Here is a 21,616-nt window from a genome sequence, read left to right as displayed (position 1 = left end):
ATCACACATGTAAAATAATCTGTTGCAACCATTTGTTCTTATACCACAAGAGGTGTGTGTGTAAAAATAAATATCACACTGTTAAATATAATTTTATAATCTGCTGTCACAAACAAAACATGCACACATTGCTTTTAGTCACCCACAAGATGGCAGTCAAGCTAGCAGTGCATGTTTCCATTTCTTAGTTATTCTGATAGTACTTTATTTCCGTTTCATGTAGGTGCTGCAAGCATTGGCAAGGGCCTTGGAGGAATGTTGTTCTCAAGATTTGCACGTTCTAGTGCAACGGCTTCCCAAGCCTACGAAGCAAAAGACTCGACAGAGGGAGATGAGAAGAAGTCAATCTCAAATCAGAGCTCTACTGGAGCACAACCACTTCCACACAGCGTTTCAGGCCCTCTGGACTTCACATGTCAGTATTTTACTGTACATTTCATTGTAGCTGCTGATCGATTTGATTGTCTGAAAGCCACACACATCTGCACACTGTACTACATTTACCCAGATACATTCTCTGTTGATATCATAGGAGTGTCTTTAACTAGAACTATTTAAAGCAAATTGCCTCGCAATGCGAGCTGCTAGGAAGCCAATAAGAACATATATAAATATAAACACCGGTGCATATTTTCTAATTGGGTCCACGAAAAAATGTATCGTAGCAATTTACAAATGTATACAATTCTACTTATAGTAGCAATTCACATATGAGTGGTCTTATCTGATAAGTACAACGCACACCAGCTCTCCATTGTTATTTTAATTTGCCTGTTCCTGTGCTAAAGGAAATTATCTCAACATTTGGAAACACGCCAATATTGTCTGTTCATTAAGATGGTCATGAGAAATCCAAGTCATTTGTTGAAGGTCCTCTGTGGACTGACTTGCTATAAATTCAACTTGGTGCTTAAAGCGACATGTACATTTTATTTTCACTGCACATGCATAAATAGTCTTTTAAATTCTATAAAGGCTGCACATTTGAGAATAGATTTCTCCATCAAGTTTCTCACTTCCTCTTTAAGAATGTATTAAACAAAGAGCCAAATACATGTACACTTTAATATTATAAAAATATAATGTACACAAGCTCTCTGTTCTTCGCTCATTCTGTATGAGTGTCGTCTGTGGGAACTTTAGTCCGGATCTCAGTTGAAGAGTACGGCCCGAAACCAGCACTGTAAACTTTCTCAGAGACCTACAGGGATGCACGGTGAATGCATAATACATTCACCCAATTGTAATTTGCTCAGAGACATTAGTAAAAGAAATGGGTATAGAAGCACTTAGCATTTATAAAAAGAGAGCTAAATCTTCAAGAAGGTGCTAAATACAGGGTAGTCCTGTCTACCCTACCCTTGGATATATGCAGGCAAGGAAGGATGTACGTAGCACACTGAAAGAATCAAGCACAATTTAGGCTACATAATGCATTTGTTTAGAGCCAAGTGCAGAACAAAAAACAGAACTGGTAACGTTTCAAGGCACTCTGCTGGGGGTGCTCTGACAAAAGGGCTGCTCCCCTGAAATGTCACCAATTCTGTTTGTCCTGCACTAAGCTTTAAGTAAATGCATTTTGTAGCATAAATTGTGCTTGATTCTTTAAGTGTGCTGCACACATTCTTCCTTGTCTACAGAGACATCAGTATGCAGACCTACATATATTGTTTCTATGTTGTCTATTGGTTTCATAAGCAACTTCCTTTCTTCTTTCAGTGGAGCTGGAGCACCGGATTGATTTTGAGCTGAGAGAAGGCTTTGTGGAAAGCAGATACTGGTCAGCTGTGACTTCTCATACTGCTTATTGGTCATCCATGGATGTGGCACTATTCCTTCTGACATTCTTGTATAAAGAAGGCCAAGTAGAAGATGAGGATAAACAAGGTGTAGATGCACTTTAGTGTTTTTTGTTTGTTTTTAAGGGACTTTAAAACCAATGGCACAAACTGGATGTTATCCTGTTAAAAAAAAAAAAGAAAAAAATGCAGTGTTTGAGGCATGAAGGTTTTGGGTTAAAGTGCATGTTTGATTGTTACCTTGTTTCTAAAGCGCAAAATTAAGTAGTACCTGAAAGCACCTTATAATTTTATTTACTCATTTGTGAAGATTTTACTTAATAATCCAAACTTTCATTTTAACCACAAATTAACAAGCCAGTACTGTAGGTACACAATTTACAGGCATTGTATGTACACTGTGCGCCTAGGTGTATTATAGGACGGTGCCTCATTCAATAACATCTCTTTAGGTTATATATAATTGTTTAAACTACGTTACAAAAAACTGCTGCGGTCCTGTCATTTTCAGATAACACAAGATTGTTGCCTTCGTTAGATATTCTCCATTTAACACAGTAATATGGAAAGCTTTGCAGGAATTTGTAATGTTCAGTCAGAAATAAATATTGACAAAAAATCAGACTAATATTTGAAGTATTTATAATTTAATGTTAACAGTTTCTGTTTAATTTCCATTGTATGAAACATTTTTGTATGGTTTTCTTTTGACTTAAGAGCCACATAATTTTTCTACATTTTCTTTTCTGAGTTTGTTTCCCAAAATACATATCTTTGTACTAAAATGACTATGTGGACACTGGCACTCGTAATATTTTCATTAAAAAAAAAAAAAAAAAAAAAACTTTGTGGTTTTACATAGAAAATGGTGTTAATTTATTTTAGCGCGTTTTTCACAATGGCCATAGCATACCTTTTTGCCATTGCGAGTCTAGGTATAAGGATTTCCCAAATAGTGGCACTGGCATATGGTATTAATGTACAATGTCTGGAACGTATGACAGTCACCAAACACACAGGTGGAGCATACTGTGCCTCGCTAGTACTGGCCCACTGGCAGTGCTAAACAGCTCAGTATTGCAATATGGGGGCAAACATAATCTGTTATCACACAGCAGCTGAAGAGCATAGCTTGGCCTGCTGCTGTTTGATAACGCTAAAATAGTTAATAACTTCCTTTATCCATTCACCATGAGAGAACTAACATTGAACCTTCCATTATAAATCAGAGTTGTGATATTAACCAGTAGGAATGCTGATTTAATCCAAAGTCATATAAAATCAATTATATTGCCCCTACAGTAGTCTGGCTGTACAAGCACTTGCTGATCACACAGTGGCATCACACAGAAGGGAGCAGCCAGAGGAAATCACACCCCTCCCAAGTGTAACTTTTAAAAAAAACTTATAGGTGTCAGATTTGGGTAAAAAATATCAATTATCCAGATGAGACCCCTTAAACAGGTCACTGGAATTAGTTCACTTTGGTCCTTGGTGGGATTGCCCCTTTAATACCTGCATTTTGGTTATTCTGATATGTATTTACAGTATGTTTAAAAACAGTTTAAAATATAAATAAACGGGATGCAAATGTTTCTAACCAATCCACTTTTCAGACAATTTACTTTCTTATAGTACAAGTACTCTAAATTCAGCTTATTGTGTGTGCAGCGATTGGTTTACCTTCCACCAAATGGATCTGCTTTAGGGGAAAAAAAGAGGAGGAAATATCTGCACAGATCCATTCCTTGTTCGGGTTTTAGAAGAGCCGCTCTAATCTTGCTCTCTCTTGCCTTAAGCCCTTTTCCATCACTGCCCCTTACCTTTGAATCTCGCGCACACTCTGTATAGGCCAAGCACCTTCTCTCACCACCTTTAAGACTAACCTTACAATTCACCTCTTAAATTAAGTATTTCATTAGCCTGGACTCATGGCTGCTGTGCCACACCCATAGTTACTCCTACCAATGACTGCCATCTTAGGCTGCGGTCCCAGTGCGTTCTACCGTGCGCTGTACGCACAAGCACTGCCCCCCAATCAGACTGGCCAGTACTTGCCTCGGCGCGCATTTGGCAGCCGCGCTGTACTGCAAGTTTTTTCGCAAATACAAAAAAAGTGTATTTGGAACTTGCGACGGAGACGTGGCCACGCCCCCGATGGCGGTTCAGCCAATGTGGGCGAACCAGCAGTGTGAGGTCACGGCCACGCCCCCGCAAAAACCCCGCCACGCCCCCTCCCATCGCAAACTCTCCCCCCTCTCCCAAGATCGCGGTGAAGCGCTGTGCACGCGCCCACCACCCCCCCCCTTCCCTTCCACTGGGCACGTGAGCTACAGTGCTGACTGGGACCGCAGTCTTACTGCACTTCCCTCACCTGCTGTGTCTCAGTCTCCCAACATCCTACTTGGATTGTAAGCTCTCTGGTGCAGGGATTTCCTTTCCTATGGTCTGATCTTATTTGTACTTATTGTACTATAATTCCCTGTACTGTATGGTCTTTCTTGTAAAGCGCTAAGTACAGCTGTGGACGCTATATAAATAAAGATATACCTACTGTACATACATCTTCAATATTACAAATCTCGGCGATGTTGAAACCTGTAAATTGCAGTGACAATTTTTAAAATACCAAATGAGACCAATTTACATAAAGCTAATAATGATATTTATCCAGTCACGGTTAAATCCAGAATACTGATGTATTAGTATTACTATCCGTTTCCATGACATTTAAGGAATGCTTCATGTAAATCCCCTCGTGGGCCCCTGAATCACTTTCACTAGGACAGGTGGGTGTGGATTTTGTTTGGGTTAGGGGAAGCTGTGTGGGCTGAACTTTTAATGTCAGCCAAAGTCATTCACACTTAATGTTCCTGTGGGGTTTTTTTTTTTAATGTATTGATCTTGAACAGGACTCAACTCGTTCTCCACAGAGGCCAGATCAAAAAAACTTTTAGGAGTAGAAGGGCCATAACATTATTTTGTATACATATAGAGAGAAATACTTGCAAAAAGTTGAAATTATAGTTTTTTAAAACCTCTTTATCATATATATTTACATTGCCTTAAAGCTGCAGACCAAGCAATATCCTACAAGTGTTTTCTTTTAAATAACTAAGTTCTAGCTTTTTTTTTTTTATAAACCACTCTGAATGATATTACAAGTCACATCCCCTTCCTCTTCTGAAACAGGCTCTGGCACACCCCTGTTTCAGCCCTGCCCTCTCTCTCACACATCACCAACTAGTGAACACCCAAGCTGGTTGATCACAGGATAACGGATCAACTGGCAATTTAGCAAATTATTGTGTGGATTGTATTGATGCACATCTTAAAGGGAGGAGAAAAAACCGGCAGCTTGGACTGCTGCTTTAACTTACATGTGAGTTATTGTGAAAGGCTGAGTTTGGCTGCCTAAGGTTGCGTCCCTGATGGCACTGAGCGCGCTTGACGCATTCTCTTCTGAGTGTGAATCAGGCCATTCACGCGGCTCGTGCACAGGCACGTACGCTCTCCCAAGCTCGGCGCTTGGGGAGACAAAAAAAAATTGAGATTGAGGCGCGAGGTAAGTGCACACAGAACACAGCCCCACACAAACACACAGCCCCCCCCCCACACACACAGCCCCCCCCCACACACACACAGCCCCCCCCACCACACACACAGCCCCCCCCCCACAAACACACAGCCCCCCCCCCCCACACACACAGCCCCCCCCACACACACACACAGCCCACACACACACACACACACACACACACACACACAGCCCCCCACACACACACCGTGCCCCCCCCACACACACACACACACACACACACACAGCCCCCCACACAAACACACAGCCCCCCCCCCACACACACACAGCCCCCCCACACACACACAGCCCCCCCACACACACACAGCCTCCCCACACACACACAGCCCCCCCCCACACACACAGCCCACACACACACACAGCCCCCCCCACCACACACAGCCCCCCCCCACCACACACACAGCCCCCCCCCACCACACACACAGCCCCCACACACACACAGCCCCCCCACCACACACACAGCCCCCCCCACACACACAGCCCCCACACACACACACAGCCCCCACACACACACAGCCCTCCACATACACACAGCCCCCCACACACACAGCCTCCCGCCACACACACACACAGCCCCCCCCACACACACACAGCCCGACACACACACACAGCCTCCCCCACACACACACACAGCCTCCCCCACACACACACAGCCTCCCCCACACACACACAGCCCGACACACACACACACACACACACACAGCCCGACACACACACACACAGCCCGACACACACACAGCCCCCCACACACACACACACACAGCCCGACACACACACACACAGCCCCCCCACACACACACACACAGCCTCCCCGACACACACACACACACAGCCCGACACACACACACACACAGCCCGACACACACACACACCCCCACACACACACAGCCCCCCCCACACACACACAGCCCCCCACACACACACACACACAGGCCGACACACACACACACACACATCCCCGATCCATGCCTCCCACTTGCAAAATTAGGCAGGACTCCCTGCGCTCATGCTTTGGGAGTTGGTGACGTCACCACTCTCATGCATCAGCGCCAGCGGGGCCTAAGACTTTATGCTCATCTTACACTAGCTGCTAAGGGCCACATTTGAGCACTGATGTAGAATATTTCAGACACTATAATATTATAATAATAATAGCATGTTTTTGTATAGCGCTGCTAGTTATACGTAGCGCTTTACAGAGACATTTTGCAGGCACAGGTCCCTGCCCCATGGAGCTTACAATCTATGTTTTTGGTGCGTGAGGCACAGGGGGATAAAGTGACTTGCCCAAGGTCACAAGGAGCCGACACCGGGAATTGAACCAGGCTCCCCTGCTCCAAACTCTGTGCCAGTCTGTGCCTTTTCTCTGAGCCGCTCCCTCTCCATATTTAATCAATTCAAGACACCTAATCGGACAGCAAGAAACTATATTGCAGGTTTGCTAAAAAAATGAGTAACAGATCCAACATGTCCAACTCCAATCAGTACACAACAACACAATTGGATTCCATTAGGATAGAACTCAGGAGCGGCCTTCTAGATAAAAAGCGATGTGTTGGGCGCAACAATTATACTATGCAAAGGGAATAAAGTGGATAGTTTGGCCTGGAAGCTGCGCAACCAAGTGAATAATTGCTGTATTTACGCCATAAAAACTCCAGGGGGCACATTAATTTATAAACTGGAGGAAATAAGTCACGAGTTTAGACCGTACTACTTGCAACTATACAACCTAGATAGCGGAGGCAAAAAGCAACACAATAGAGGCCCAAATAACTCAATACTTCGATAATTGCTAGCTGCCAGTTCTAAACACGCAAGCTGTAAAAAACCCTAGAACAGCCGATCACTTAGGAGGAGAGAGCCCAAGTTCTCAAGACCTTTAAAACATCTAAAGTCCCAGGACCTGACAGCTTCACCAATTTATATTATAAAAAATACACCCCAACTCTTATTCCACATCTGTTAAAACTGTTTAACAGTCTGCTTAAAGTAACACAAGCACACCAAGAAATGCTGTCCGCCACAATCGCTTTTATACCAAAGGAGGGAAAAGATCCTTCCCGATGCCCTAGTTGTTATAAGCCAACTTCACTGATTAACGCAGACATTACATTTTTTACAAATATCATGACCACAAGACTAAACGCAGTGCTGGGATCAATGATACACCCAGACTAGATGGGTTTTGTCCCCGAAAGCTGCGGATAATGGATATTGTTTACAATTGTAATGTACACCGTACCCCACAGTTATACTGGGTCTAGACACTAGAAAGGTCTTTGATGTTCCTTTAAAAAAAAAAAAAAAAAAATACATAATTGGGCACTTAGCGGGCATTCCAGTCCTTTATATCTCCCCCACGGCAATAGTGAGGGTTTCATGACTTCTCTCCAAACCATTTCCAATACAAAAATGGAACACGACAAGACTGCCCAATCTAACCACTTTTATTTGCTCTGGTAATAGAGGCACTCGCGTCCACAATTAGACTGAACAGCAACATTAAAGGGTTAATGATAGGAGACACAGAATGCAAAATATCACTGTTCGCCGATTATATTCTCCTGTATTATTCTCCACTAGGGAACCTGGAGGTCTCCATATCTAAGCTCTTTAAAGAAATTTAGATATTTGTCGAATTATCCAATTTTAACATTAATAGCATCAAATCGGACTACAAGTGGACAAGGAGACACAAGTTAAAATAAATTGGAAATACAATAAATACATTACAAAAAGATACAATGATCTATACGCCCACAATTATCCCCTCCACCCCTAATTTTAAAAAAAATAATCAAATGGGGTTTGACTACATGGACCTTTTTGCTAATATCGTGGTCAGGGAGAATTGTATCTGCAAAGATGAACGTATTAACCAGAATGCTATACCTTTTTCAGGTACTTCTGTTCTCTGTACCAATGTTTGTAATAAAAGACCTATAAAGGTCGCCGTCACACTTCATACGGAATGGTAGGAAACCCAGAAACAAACAATCAACCATGGTCAAACCCATAACATCGGGAGGCCTTGCACTTCCGAACATAAAGAGATACTATAGAGCAGCGAGATTGGGCTCTCTAATATACTGGTCAATACCCAGGAATCAAAAACCATGCGTTGATTTAGAGACGAATAACTAGCACAAGATATGTCCTCACCATTATGAGTACCAACAAAAGTAGAAATCAATCATATCGTTCACACCCAGTGGTATCTCCCTTCCTGGATATTTGGGATAAAGTGTATAAAGACAACATATTCTTCACAATCCCATCCCCATATTGCACCATCAGACAAGGTAGAAGGAGTCTAGTGCTACCAGACATACATACATACATCTAGTACAATCCTCTATATATGAGAAAATATGGTATACTGGACTTATGGAGGTACCCTATCAATAGCAGGTATGGGGAGACTATTGTCTAGTGTATCCTGTCAGTCATTTAAATATGCCGATTTTTACCACAACTTTACACCATGATGAAGCGCTACATTCGTGAAACGCGTTGTGTTTTGCTGCCTCGTTAGGGGTCTTTTGTATGGTCCAATAAAGTACTAATTTTTATGAGTGAGCCCCCTCTGGATCCTCCTCCTCTTTGTGGATAGTGCTACATTTTTCTCTAATCTTGCTGCCATTATTCAGAAATCCTAAATTCCCAGGAGAAGAACATCTGAGAGCATTCTCCAGCTGGAGTGACGCAGGTTTTTATTTTTTAGGGGAACAGTAGGAAAATCGTTTCAAGATTTTCAGGAGCAGTATAACTTCTCGCATATGCTCTTTTGCCAATACCTCCAGTTAAGACATTTAGTTCTTTCACAAAACGCTGATAAATGAGCAGCTGTCAGTACTTGAATCACTTTATTGTGACGCCAAACATAATAAAGGGATGTCTCACTGTTCTATAGCCAACTTCTAAACGGTGAGGGCTCGGAAACAACTAGCCTTGTGACACTGTGGGGGAATTAGAAGAGGAGGACATATTTGAAAGAACAGCATAATCCTCCATTAACTCAGTAAGGGAAGTTAACTTAAAAGTCATCCATAGATGGCACCTCACTCCTCATAGTCCATCCAATGTCAGTGAATCACACGCCGGATTGTTGGAGAGGGTGTTGAAATCAAGACACATTTCTGCATACTTGGTGGACCTATCCCAAGATGCAAGCCCTATGGAAAAGGATAATAGGTTTAACAAGGAGTGTCACAGGCGTGGACATCCCACTGAACCTTTGGGTATACCTTCTATTAGTATTAATGAGTGTCACGGGTGTAGACATCCCACTGGACCCCTGGGTATACCTACTATTGAGACCCATTGAAAACCAAAACAGATAGACTAATACTACATATACTCTCAGCAACAACATGTTATTGCTAGGAACTGGTAACAAATTGAGTCCCCCTCCCCCGACCGGTGAAACAGGTGAAAACAAAATCGTGAATAGTATGTAAATGGAAAAGCTAATGAGTACGCTCACGCTGCCACAGAATCTGGGAGCCATGGGCAGCCTGCAACAACGGGAGATTGAATCCAGGAACAGCACAGGAACAGCACAACAAAACCAGCTTTCTACTCAACTAAAATAGTGCCGGGTTAGTAATAGAACTGTGAGCGAGAAGTAGAATTTAGCCCAAATCATCCATAAAACTAGATAACAGTTGTGCGGTCTGGATTGATTGTGTGATGCAAAGAAACATGTACCTCTCCTCATTGTTCCCCAACCCCTTTTCTTTTTGTATCCCCTCCCTCCCCCACCCAAAACAAATCCCCAAATACTTTTTTAGGTAAACCTTGATAAATTTGGGGAGGAAAAAGGAGGCGGGGGACGGATAAAGTGTAACAATTATGATGCTTAGACAAGCAGGATAGAAAACTAATGCTATGCTTTAGAAGTTATGAAACGTACACGTGGAATGAATTAGAAGCTTACATGGTCATAATAGAACAGACAATTCCGTAGAGCTGGGGGGGCTCAACTCCAGTCCTCATGATCTCCCCTCCCCCGCAGGTCAGGATTTAAGGATATTCCAGCTTCAGCACAGGTGGCTCAATCAGTGGCTCAGTCGAAGAGTTCTTGAGGATGACTTGAGCACCACTGCCGTAGATGAGACCTGCTGACATCACGTACAGTCCAGAGACACGCTTCATTTAGAAGTCAAAAGGGCTTCCTATTTCCGTTCTGATGCGTTCTCGTCCCACCTATATTTTTGCTTTGTTGTTTTCTATTATCCATAATCTGCCCCTCAAAGTGACTTATAATATTTGTACCGTAAAATGTAAAAAAAATATGTCGTTTGTCTTCAAAAAGCACACATCATTTATCTACTGGGGGGGGGGAGGGGAACACACCGCTTTTGCATTAGAGGGTAGAACAGGGGTGGGCAACTTCAGGGCAGGGCGGGGGGGGGGGCAAAGGGCAGGGAGGGGCGGAGGGGGCAAAGGGCAGGGAGGGGCGGGGGGCAAAGGGCAGGGAGGGGCGGGGGAGGGCAAAGGGCAGGGAGGGGCGGGGAGGGCAAAGGGCAGGGAGGGGTGGAGGGGGCAAAGGGCAGGGAGGGGTGGGGGGGCAAAGGGCAGGGAGGGGTGGGGGGGGGCAAAGGGCAGGGAGGGGTGGGGGGGGCAAAGGGCAGGGAGGGGCAGCGGGCAAAGGGCAGGGAGGGGCGGGGGGGGCAAAGGGCAGGGAGGGGCGGGGGGGGGCAAAGGGCAGGGAGGGGCGGGGAGGCAAAGGGCAGGGAGGGGCGGGGGGCAAAGGGCAGGAAGGGGCAGGGGGGGCAAAGGGCAGGGAGGGGCGGGGGGGGCAAAGGGCAGGGAGGGGCGGGGGGGGCAAAGGGCAGGGAGGGGTGGGGGGGGCAAAGGGCAGGGAGGGGTGGGGGGGGCAAAGGGGAGGGGTGGGGGGGGCAAAGGGCAGGGAGTGGTGGGGGGCAAAGGGCAGGGAGGGGCGGGGGGGAAAAGGGCAGGGAGGGGCGGGGGGGGGCAAAGGGGCGGGGGGGGCGGAGGGGCGGGGGGCCAAAGGGCAGGGAGGGGTGGCAAGAGGGCAGGGAGGGGCGGCATAAGGGCAGGGAGGGGCGGGGGGACAAGAGGGCAGGGAGGTGTGGGGGGGCAAGAGGGCAGGGGGGGGCAAAGGGCGGGGGGGCAAAGGGCAGGGAGGGGCGGGGGGGCAAAGGGCAGGGAGGGGCGGGGGGGCCAAAGGGCAGGGTGGGGCGGGGGGGCCAGAGGGCAGCGAGGGGCGGGGGGGCCAGAGGGCAGCAAGGGGCGGGGGGGCCAGAAGGCAGCGAGGGGCGGGGGGGCCAGAAGGCAGCGAGGGGCGGGGGGGCCAGAGGGCAGGTTGGGGCGGGGGGCCGAAGGGCAGAGAGGGGCGGGGGAGCCAAAGGGCGGGGGGGGTCAAGGGGCAGGGGGCCAAAGGGCAGGGAGGGGCGGGGGGCTAAGGGCAGGGAGGGGCAAGATGGCAGGGGGGAAAGAGGGCAGGGGGGCAAGAGGGCAGGGGGGGCAAAGGGCAGGGGGGGCAAGAGGGCAGGGAGGGATGGGGCAAAGGGCCGGAGGGCAGGGGGGCAAGAGGGCAGGGAGGGAGGGGGGCAAAGGGCAGGGTGGTAAAGGGCAGAGGGGCAAAGGGCAGGGAGGCAAAGGGGCAGGTGGAGGGAGGGCAGAGGGCAAAGGGCAGGGGAGGGAGGGCAGGGGTCAAAGGGCAGGGAGAGGGAGGGCAGGGGATGGGAGGGCAGGGGGCAAAGGGCAGGTGGTAAAGGGCAGGGGGAGGGAGGGCAGGGACGGAGGTTAGGGGTCAAAGGGCAGGGGGAGGGAGGGCAGGGGGCAAAGGGCATTGGGAGGGAGGGCAGGGGAGGCAAAGGGTATTGGGAGGGAGGGCAAAGGGCAGGGGGAGGGAGGGGAGGGGGGCAAAGGGCAGGGGGAGGGAGGGCAGGGGGGGGCAAAGGGCAGGGGTGGCAAAGGGCAGGGGGAGGGAGGGCAGGGGGGGCAAAGGGCAGGGGGAGGGAGGGCAGGGGGGGCAAAGGGCAGGGGGAGGGAGGGCACGGGGGGGCAAAGGGCAGGGGGGCAAAGGGCAGGGAGGGTGGGGGGGCAAAGGGCAGGGGGAGGAGGGTAGGGGGGGCAAAGGGCAGGGGGAGGGGGGGCAGGGGGGGCAAAGGGCAGGGACGGGCAAAGGGCAGGGGGCAGGGGGGGCAAAGGGCAGGGTGAGTCTTGGACGCATTAAATAACCCATTCTCCTGCGTTTACTCACCTTGCACACGGCCGCGCTCCTCTTCCTACGGGTACTGGGCGCCCTCCTCCTCCACCTCGGGCTCCTCCGCAGAGAGGCTGAGACGCTCCGGTGAGGAGGTGCTGTGCCTCTCATTGGGAGAGGCGGAGACAGTCGGAGGAGAGGCGGAGACAGCCGGAGGAGAGGCGGAGACAGCCGGAGGAGAGGCCTCTGGGACAGGGAGCGCTGGGTGAGGGGAGAGCCGCTCAGTGCTCTGTGTGTGTGGGTGGGGTGAGCCCGGGGGGGGTAGTGAGCCGGGGGGGGGAGAGCCGCTCAGTGCTCTGTGTGTGTATGTGGGGGGGGGGGAGAGCCGCTCAGTGCTCTGTGTGTGTGGGTGGGGTGAGCCGGGGGGGGGTAGTGAGCCGGGGGGGGAGAGCCGCTCAGTGCTCTGTGTGTGGGTGGGGGGGGGAGCGCCGGGTGAGGGGAGAGCCGCTCAGTGCTCTGTGTGTGTGGGTGGGGGGGGGTGAGTGTCCCCCGCTGTGTCCCGGGCGTTCGCTCCGCTCCCCCGCTGACTGTAGCGGCGCTGGGGGGGGGAAGGGGAGGAAAAAGCGCGGGAAACCGGGAGACCCGGGGAGAGGAGGAGGTGCGCGCGGGTCCCGATGAGTGCCGCGCAGTGTGTGTGTGTGTGTGTGTGTGTGTGTCGTCACTCCGCCTCAGGCCAATGAGAGGTGCGGGGGCGGGCGGCCCAAGGGACCAATGAGATTTCCCCTAGGGACACAGGAGATGCAGACAGGCATACAGTGCTTTCACAAATATATAATAAGATATATATATATATTTATATATATATTTAGTAATGGACACATTGTGTGTCCATTTGCAGGTCATTTCCCAGAATCCCTTGCTGCAGTGCAAGCACTGTATGCTAGGTGACAATGGTGAAAGGCAGGGTTGCAGACCTGTCTAAGACATGTGAATGTGCTCACAAGTGATATTCTTTATTGGCTATATGCTGTGGAGGTTTTCTGTCGCCTTTTTCACCCACCATAACTTTATATATATGGGTCTCTTTAGCACCTATGTTGTCTCCTCCTATATTTAGTGGTTATATAGCTATCTCTCTATACTTAGGGTATTGTTTACCACATATTGACATCTGTTTACTGTATTATACGTATTGTTACTATGCAAGTCAACTACCAATGACATTTTACTTAACTCTTCAGGTTAACCTTTTTTGGCTGACTTGTATGTTTAATTTCTGGTCTATAATTGTGATATATATTTTATGCATTAGTTGAAGCGTCTAATACTATATGCTATAACATACTTGGTCTTTAGGATTAAAATTGTGAATCCTTATCTATGTGTGCTCTGGCATACATAGGGGTTAATCTAACCCTAATACTCATCATGTGTATCTCATTACTAATCCTCTGCCTCCTATGATCTTATTGGTCATGTGTACTATATAACTGTATGTAATGCCTATGCTACTATCTCCTGATGAAGTCTCGCTTGAGACGAAACGCGTAGAGATTGCTGTGGAGCCTACTGTCCAGTTTATATATTTTATTTGCACTCATCTACATTATTGAACTCCTGCTGCTTTGCTAGCATTTTGCTACCAGCCATTCAGACATCATCGAGTTCACGCGAGACTCTATTCAGTGTATGCTCTGTGTAGCACCGGAGAGAGGGGAAGGCGGCGTCCCTCGTGGCTTTCGGTCCCTGCCAGGACCTAGAGGGGCTATTATGGCAAGACACACCGCGGACATCACACCGAAGTCCTCCTCCTTGGGTTCCTGCGTCTGAACGGGCTGAGTTGTACTCAAAAACGCATTTTTTTCAGCTTTGTTTGTGAGTGTGCATTTTTATCCCTTACTCCATAAATTTATTGTTATACAATTTTACGCTATGAGTGCGCCTGTTTTTTCTGTGTTTTTGTAGATATTCTAAGGAAGTGGTGTTCCCTTCATTCGGGCTGCAGAGACTCTTTTGGATAGCAATTGGAACATTTTGGGATTTGTATATCTTTTACATATATTTATCTGGACATTTTCTTTTTTGATATTTTATTATGTATTTTATTGGTTCATTATTTTAATTTTTTTACTACATCCACTGTGCTTAGCATAGGTTTTTTACTTTTATTTGTAATAACATTTTCCATTTCACTTTTATTTATATTTTTACTCTATAGAGATTTTATATAGTGATAGGTTGGCGCTAATATATTTCTTCTTTTGTTGTGATATATATATATATATATATATATATATATATATATATATATATGTAGCCATGCTGTAAAATGGCTAACAGTCATCTCTCCTGCTGACAGTAAGGCCTGGTAAGTTGTGGGCATGCCAGCAGTAATTATGGAGGTTTGCCCTCACACCCTGGTGAGGTGCCCTATGTATGGATGGGAGTGGTCACATGCTCTGAATCCATGGTTAGTGATGTCAGAGTTGTGCCAGCCCCCAGAGGATACATAAGGCACAGCACTGTGCAAAAGTTAGTAGTAGCTGAGTTGTTGCTGAGTTATAGAGGAGGAGTTGAGAAGCTGTTGAAAGGACAGTGTATGGAACTGTGACCAGGGACCAGGTCACAGGGAAGATATCCTTAAGGGGATAGGGAATCCACCAATTAAGGGAAGAGATACCTTTTAAAGGGAAGTACGGTGAACAATGGAAGGCTAAGGATATCCATTGTGACGGGCAGCTGGCCCACCGTACATCAATAAAGATGACTCTGTTCAAATATACCCTCGTGTGTAAGTGTGGAGTGATTACACCGAGGAGTGCACCACAGAGGAGTTCCTCACCAGGACCATCCACAAGCGGACGCTGGGATCCTGATGAGGTGGAGGCACTGCACTGGATATAGGTAGGACTCAAGCACACTACCTCAGCTGCCTGTCTGGGTTGGCAATCCCCACACAACATCATGCGGGAGACTCTCGGTCTCGGTTATCCAACGGAATCCGTTCTGGAAGAAGCGTTGGATAGTGAAACCGTTGTAAAGTGAGTCCCATGTTAATCCGTGGCGGTGAGCATTGGATAAGGCATTCAGGCGTTGGATAACGCGTTCTGGCGTTGAAAAACGGCCTATAGTGTTGCATTGTAAAGTGTTGGATATGCCATTCGCTGTAAAGTGAAACGTTGGATAACGAGGACTACCTGTAATGCATAAACATGATCACAGAAAACAGCCTAGTCTCTCTGGGCGACATTGTATTCAGTTTGTGTTTAATTTTAGCCTCTAATTGTAACAAAAGTTTGTCCCTGTCCCCACCCCTAGTGAGGACGAGGGCCTGTACAATCGGCATATAACAGAATATTGCAAGACTGTGCCGTTTTCCTTGAAATATCTCCCAACAGGCAGATGTTTGCAATCTTCACCTGTATCAGAACTCAGAAGGGCTTTTCTTATAGTGATCTATGCATCGATATGCGTTTATTAAGCATTCTCGTGGCATATATATATATAAAATATACATTAAAAATACATATAAAGTAATAAAGATGCATAAACATACATAAAAACAATTTTGAGAAATCTTGCACATAAAATATATGCATACGTGTAAATGGTATACAATTTGTTTGTGTAGTTTCATATTTCTTACACTACGTGTTATATTTCACAGTTGAACTGTTTGTTTAGTTAGCGCAGATCCTTTTTTTTCTTGTACAAACTACTGCTTATAGTAACGAGCCTGTAGCCTGTACATAGTGTATTTCAGAGAGGAGACTGCAGCAACAATTGGAAAATATTCAGTGATCAGGTCTCCATGCAGTAGAGCAGGGGCATGCAAACTTTTTTTGCGGCGCTCCTCCCCCCTACCTTAACTCCTCCTTGGTGTGCCCCCTCCCCCCCCCCCACCTTACCTTGCACCGTGTCAAATGACGCCACGGGGGCGTGTCTCGTCACGTCACGTGACCCGCTGTGTCATTTGACTTCACGTTACCGTGGCAACCGTGACGTCACATGACCCCGCCGCGTAACCATGGTCACGCGTCCTGAAGGCGGCTGAATCTCGGTAAGTAGAGGTTGCAGAGGCCTTGCGCGGTCCCCCGGCATTTATTTTAAATGCCTGGGGGGAGAGCGCAGGACCTCTGCAACCGCCCGCGCCCTGCAAAATAAATCTTGCGCACCCCCAGTTTGCGCACTGCTGCGGGAGGAGTATCTGCCCTTGTTTGAGAAAATATGATGCTTTCCTCTCCACCAGAAACGCAAATGTCTTCGTGTCACCGCAATACACCTTTTTTGGAAATAAAAAGTGTGCAAACTTTACCATTCCTTCAGCACGTCTGGTGAAATAATGCCAATTTAACTTACTTTTAGCATTTTTACCGTTAAAGCCAATTCACAATAATATCCTAGTGTAAATAAAGTCTGAACAGGAAACCATATGCAACCATGCACAGTGTAGAAAAGGATTATTGAATTGTGGGCATGTTCTTAATTGAAGGTGCATCAAATCAGTTGTTTAACTGAGTAACCATACAGAATACAAAATAACAGAAATTAGTGTATTTGTTAGTTAAATAACAAATAAAAATACCACTTATGAGCACATGCACATGTCTCAGACAGGTCCCCAAACCTGTCTCTCCCCATTATCTCTTAGGCTACGCTTATATTGCCGGCAAAGCGATGGCGACGTTGACATCAGGCTGCGGTTGCTGGAAAAATCATATTGAGTTGACTTCCAGCGATCGCGATCAAGCCGTCGCTCCGTTGCGCTGTCGCGTTGCGCTTACTATAAGCGCATGCCTTATCATGTAATACTTACACTGCAGCCAGGGATTCTGGGTAATGACAAGCAAATGAACACTCAGTCTGTCCCATTTTGCTTCTTATTCATTTTGACATGTGTCAGCATAACTTATTTTGTTAGGTTAACTAGAAACGTGTATGCAATAAATCAGATTTCTTTGGATCAGTCAAGTGGTTTGTCTTGTAATTATCTTAAACAGAATTGTATCCTGACCCCCACACGTTTGGTTGCACTCCTGGCAGTGCTATGTTTAGGAGCGCTGAAAGTGAAGTGAAAGCATTTGGAATGCCCACATACATACCAATAGAAAGGAATGCTTTCCCCCGTTTATGCAGCTGGTTTGTATCTGTGCTGTATGAGTCCTGGAAAGAAAAATGGAAATGCCTTCAGTTCAGCTGATCTATGCATTGAGTTGGAACACTAGAAATATTTCTGCATCCAAGCTCTTCTGTTCTTTAGTTCCCTAACTCCACTGCATTGCAATTGATTGAGTAGAAGCGTAAAATTCAAATTAAAGTGTTCAAACCATAACTGTGTATGCCTCATGAAACACCAAATTGTGACCTTTAACTCTATAATATATTTTATATATACTGTTGTGTGAAAAAGAAATGACACCCTCTTTGAATTCCATGATTTTACATATCAGGACATAATAACAATCATCTGTTCCTTAGCAGGTCTAAAAATTAGGTAAATATAACCTCAGATGAACAACAACACATATTACACTGACATGATTTATTTAACAAAAATAAAGCCAAAATGGAGAAGCATGTGTGAAAAACTAAGTACACCCTTAATGCTTCCATAAGAATTAAGATGCTAAGTAGCAGACAGGTGCTTCTAATCAAATGCCCTTGATTAATTGATCATCAGCAAGTGTGACCACCTCTATAAAAGCCGAAGTTTTAGCAGTTTGCTGGTCTGAAGCATTCAGGTGTGTGTTAACACAATGCCAAGGAGGAAAGACATCAGCAATGATCTTAGAGAAGCAATTGTTGCTGTCCATCAATCTGGGAAGGGTTATAAGGTAATTTCCATACAATTTAAAGTCCATCATTCTACAGTGAGAAAGATTATTCAAAAGTGGAAAACATTCAAGACAATTGCCAATCTTCCTAGGAGTGGACATCCCAGCAAATTCACCCCAAGGTCAGACCGTGCAATGCTCAGAGAAATTGCAAAAAAACAAGAGTTACATCTCAGACTCTACACCTCAGTTAGCATGTTAAATGTTAAAGTTCATGACAGTACAATTAGAAAAAGACTGAACAAGTATGGTTTGTTTGGAAGGGTTGCCAGGAGAAAGCCTCTTCTCTCTAAAAAGAACATGGCAGCACGGCTTAGGTTTGCAAAGTTGCATCTGAATAAACCACAAGACTTCTGGAACAATGTCCTTTGGACAGACGAGACCAAAGTGGAGATGTTTGGCCATAATGCACAGCGCCATGTTTGGCGAAAACCAAACACAGCATATCAGCATGGTGGTAGAGGGGTGATGATTTAGACTTGTTTTGCAGCCACAGGACCTGGGAACCTTGCAGTCATTGAGTTGACCATGAACTCCTCTGTATACCAAAGTATTCTAGAGTATTCTGTCCGACAGCTAAAGCTTGGCCGAAATTGGGTCATGCAACAGGACAATGATCCCAAGCACACCAGCAAATCTACAACAGAATCGCTGAAAAAGAAAAGAATCAAGGTGTTGCAATGGCCCAGTCAAAGGCCAGACCTCAACCCGATTGAAATACTGTGGCTGGACCTTAAGAGAGCGGTGCATAAACAAATGCCCGCAAACCTCAATGAACTGAAGCAACATTGTAAAGAAGAGTGGGCCAAAATTCCTCCACAACGATGTGAGAGACTGATAAAGTCATACAGAAAACGATTACTTCAAGTTATTGCTGCTAAAGGTGATTCTACAAGCTATTGAATCATAAGGTGTACTTAGTTTTTAACACATGGCTTCTCCATTTTGGCTTTATTTTTGTTAAATAAATCATGACCACGGTGTAATATGTCATGTGTTGTTGTTCATCTGAGGTTGTATTTAACTAATTGTAAGGCCTGCTAAGGAACAGATGATTGTTATTATGTCCTGATATGTAAAACCATGGAATTCAAAGAGGGTGTACTTTCTTTTTCACACAACTATATATATATGTATATAATCATTTTCTTTCTTTTTATACCCTTTGTGTCTGGCTTCCATGCTTATGAACCCTGTTTTCAGTATCTTTTTGATGTTGTTTTTCATTCATGAGATACCAAGCTACCAACAAACTGCTCCCTGGAATGAATTGAGATGGCAAAAATAGCAAAATATTCAAATATTCTGTCCACCTGTACAATGTTTTGTGTAGAAAGAGGGACAGAGATTTAAGATCCAGATGCATTGCGGAGAGGATTACTGCTTGAATGGTGAAGACCAGGGGTGGTCAACTCTAGTCCTCAAGGGCTACCAACAGGTCACGTTTTAAGGATATCCCTGCTTCACCACAGGCGGCTTAGTCAGGATGCTTAGCCACCTGTGCTGAAGCAGGGATATCCCTAATAACTGACCTGTTGGTGACCCTTGAGGACTGGAGTTGGCCACCCCTGGTTTAGACCTATGTCCAATTGATTGCTGCAATTTAGGACCCTGGGAAGTTTCCCCAAAGAGGTATGAGCCTCTAAGAAATGTTTAGTATATTTCATGTATTTTATCACATCAAACTTTAGGTCTATATGTAAAAAGTATTAAACATATCTAAAATTATTAGACATATGTTAAAAAGTACAGTGCCTATCAATGGCTGTGTTTTCATTTTATGTTGCTGTGTGGGACTGCACTATTTGAATTGTCAATCAAAACCTAAATATATAGAAGATACAAAAAGCAGGAACCCACAGCCCACCCCCCGTTCCTGGGAGAGTTTTTGGCATATTTTATTTTATTTAAACCAGAGCGTCTCTTGCAGCAGAAACGGGAAACCTGTCTCTTGAGTAATATGGTGCTGATGTTCCACCATGTAGGACTTATATAATATTGTAGTATACAGTAAGGATGCGCAAACTGGCGGGCACAAGATTCTGTAGGGGGGGTCGCAGAGTGAAACAGAGTGGTGATACAGACAGGCGGTGGGAGATGATGGTGCGCGGCGGCGATGGCGGCAGGCTGCCAGAGTGAAGCAGAGGAGCAGCCAGCAGAGGAGTTAGGAGGTGCATGGTGGCGGAGCCGGGCAGCCGGGGAGGAGCACGCTCCAGCGATCCGACCCGGAGGTCTTTCTTACTTCCAGTGTCTATGCTGCTACAGTGCGCTCCTCCCCGGACGTCCTGCTCCGCCTCTGTGCAACTCCTAACTGCTCCTCTGCTTCACTCTGGTGGCCCACCGCGCACCATCATCTCCCCCCGCCTGGCTCTATCACCACCCTGTCCCACAGGTAGGCATGAATATGGATGAGGAGGGGTGATGAGGGGATGTGGAGGGATGGTGAGAGATGAGGAGGAGGGAAGGGATGAGATGAGGAGGAGGAGGGGGGGATGAGATGAGGAGGGGAAGAGATGATTGAGGGGAGGGGGGAAAGAGAGGATCAGGGAGAGGATAGGGGGGGGGAGTTGCAGTCAGTATTATCTTTTTATGCTGATTTATTTTAAAACAAACCTACAACTTTGTCATGTTTTACTGTTTTAAAAATGTTATAGCAATTAATAAAAAAAGTCATGTGACTTTGATTACAGGCAGGGGGGGCACTAATATCACGGATTAAAAGGGGGGCTCAGTGTAAAAAGTTTGCTCACCCGTGGATACAGTATAAGTACTTCAGCAGCACAGCATCAGTTGTGTGGTAAATCCTGCAATATCTGAAACTCCTAGAGCAGGGGTGGCAAACTCCTGTCATCTAGGGCCACCAACAGGTCAAGCTTTCTGGATATCCCTGCTTCAGCACAGATGGCTCAATCAGTGATTGAGCCACCTGTGCTGAAGCAAAGATATCCTGAAAACCTGGCCTGTTGGTTGCCCTTGAAGACTGGAGTTGTCCATCCCTGTCCTAGAGCATATAGATGAACAGAAAGTACATTACATTACCACTGGGTAACAGCATTAATACCAAAATAGATACAATAGTGAGTCAGAGTCACTGTTAAGTGTAACTCCCTACATAATGACACCCCCTCATTTTTCCTTGTAAATTAAGAGTTTGCACACTACTAGAATTCATATAATCTGCACATTCAGACATCAATAAAGAACC

At 46.2% G+C, this 21,616-nt stretch overlaps 2 protein-coding genes across 6 annotated transcripts in view; both read left to right on the top strand.

The window, feature by feature from the left end:
- The window catches only part of DDHD1 (DDHD domain containing 1), a 56,499-nt gene extending 53,096 nt beyond the window's left edge, over positions 1 to 3,403 (top strand). For all 5 annotated transcript variants that reach the window (XM_075615122.1, XM_075615124.1, XM_075615123.1 and 2 more), the window contains 2 exons: positions 224 to 415; positions 1,720 to 3,403. In XM_075615122.1, the coding sequence (XP_075471237.1) occupies positions 224 to 415; positions 1,720 to 1,904 (377 nt within the window). In that variant the 3' untranslated portion in view covers positions 1,905 to 3,403. The remainder of the gene's footprint in view (positions 1 to 223; positions 416 to 1,719) is intronic.
- The window catches only part of LOC142503114 (galectin-3-like), a 506,920-nt gene that overhangs the window by 271,414 nt on the left and 213,890 nt on the right, over positions 1 to 21,616 (top strand). The window lies entirely within an intron of this gene.

This window comes from Ascaphus truei, chromosome 9, assembly GCF_040206685.1.
Source record: "Ascaphus truei isolate aAscTru1 chromosome 9, aAscTru1.hap1, whole genome shotgun sequence".
In the NCBI taxonomy this organism is placed as follows: domain Eukaryota; kingdom Metazoa; phylum Chordata; class Amphibia; order Anura; family Ascaphidae; genus Ascaphus; species Ascaphus truei.
This window is presented reverse-complemented; position numbering and strand designations above follow the sequence as displayed.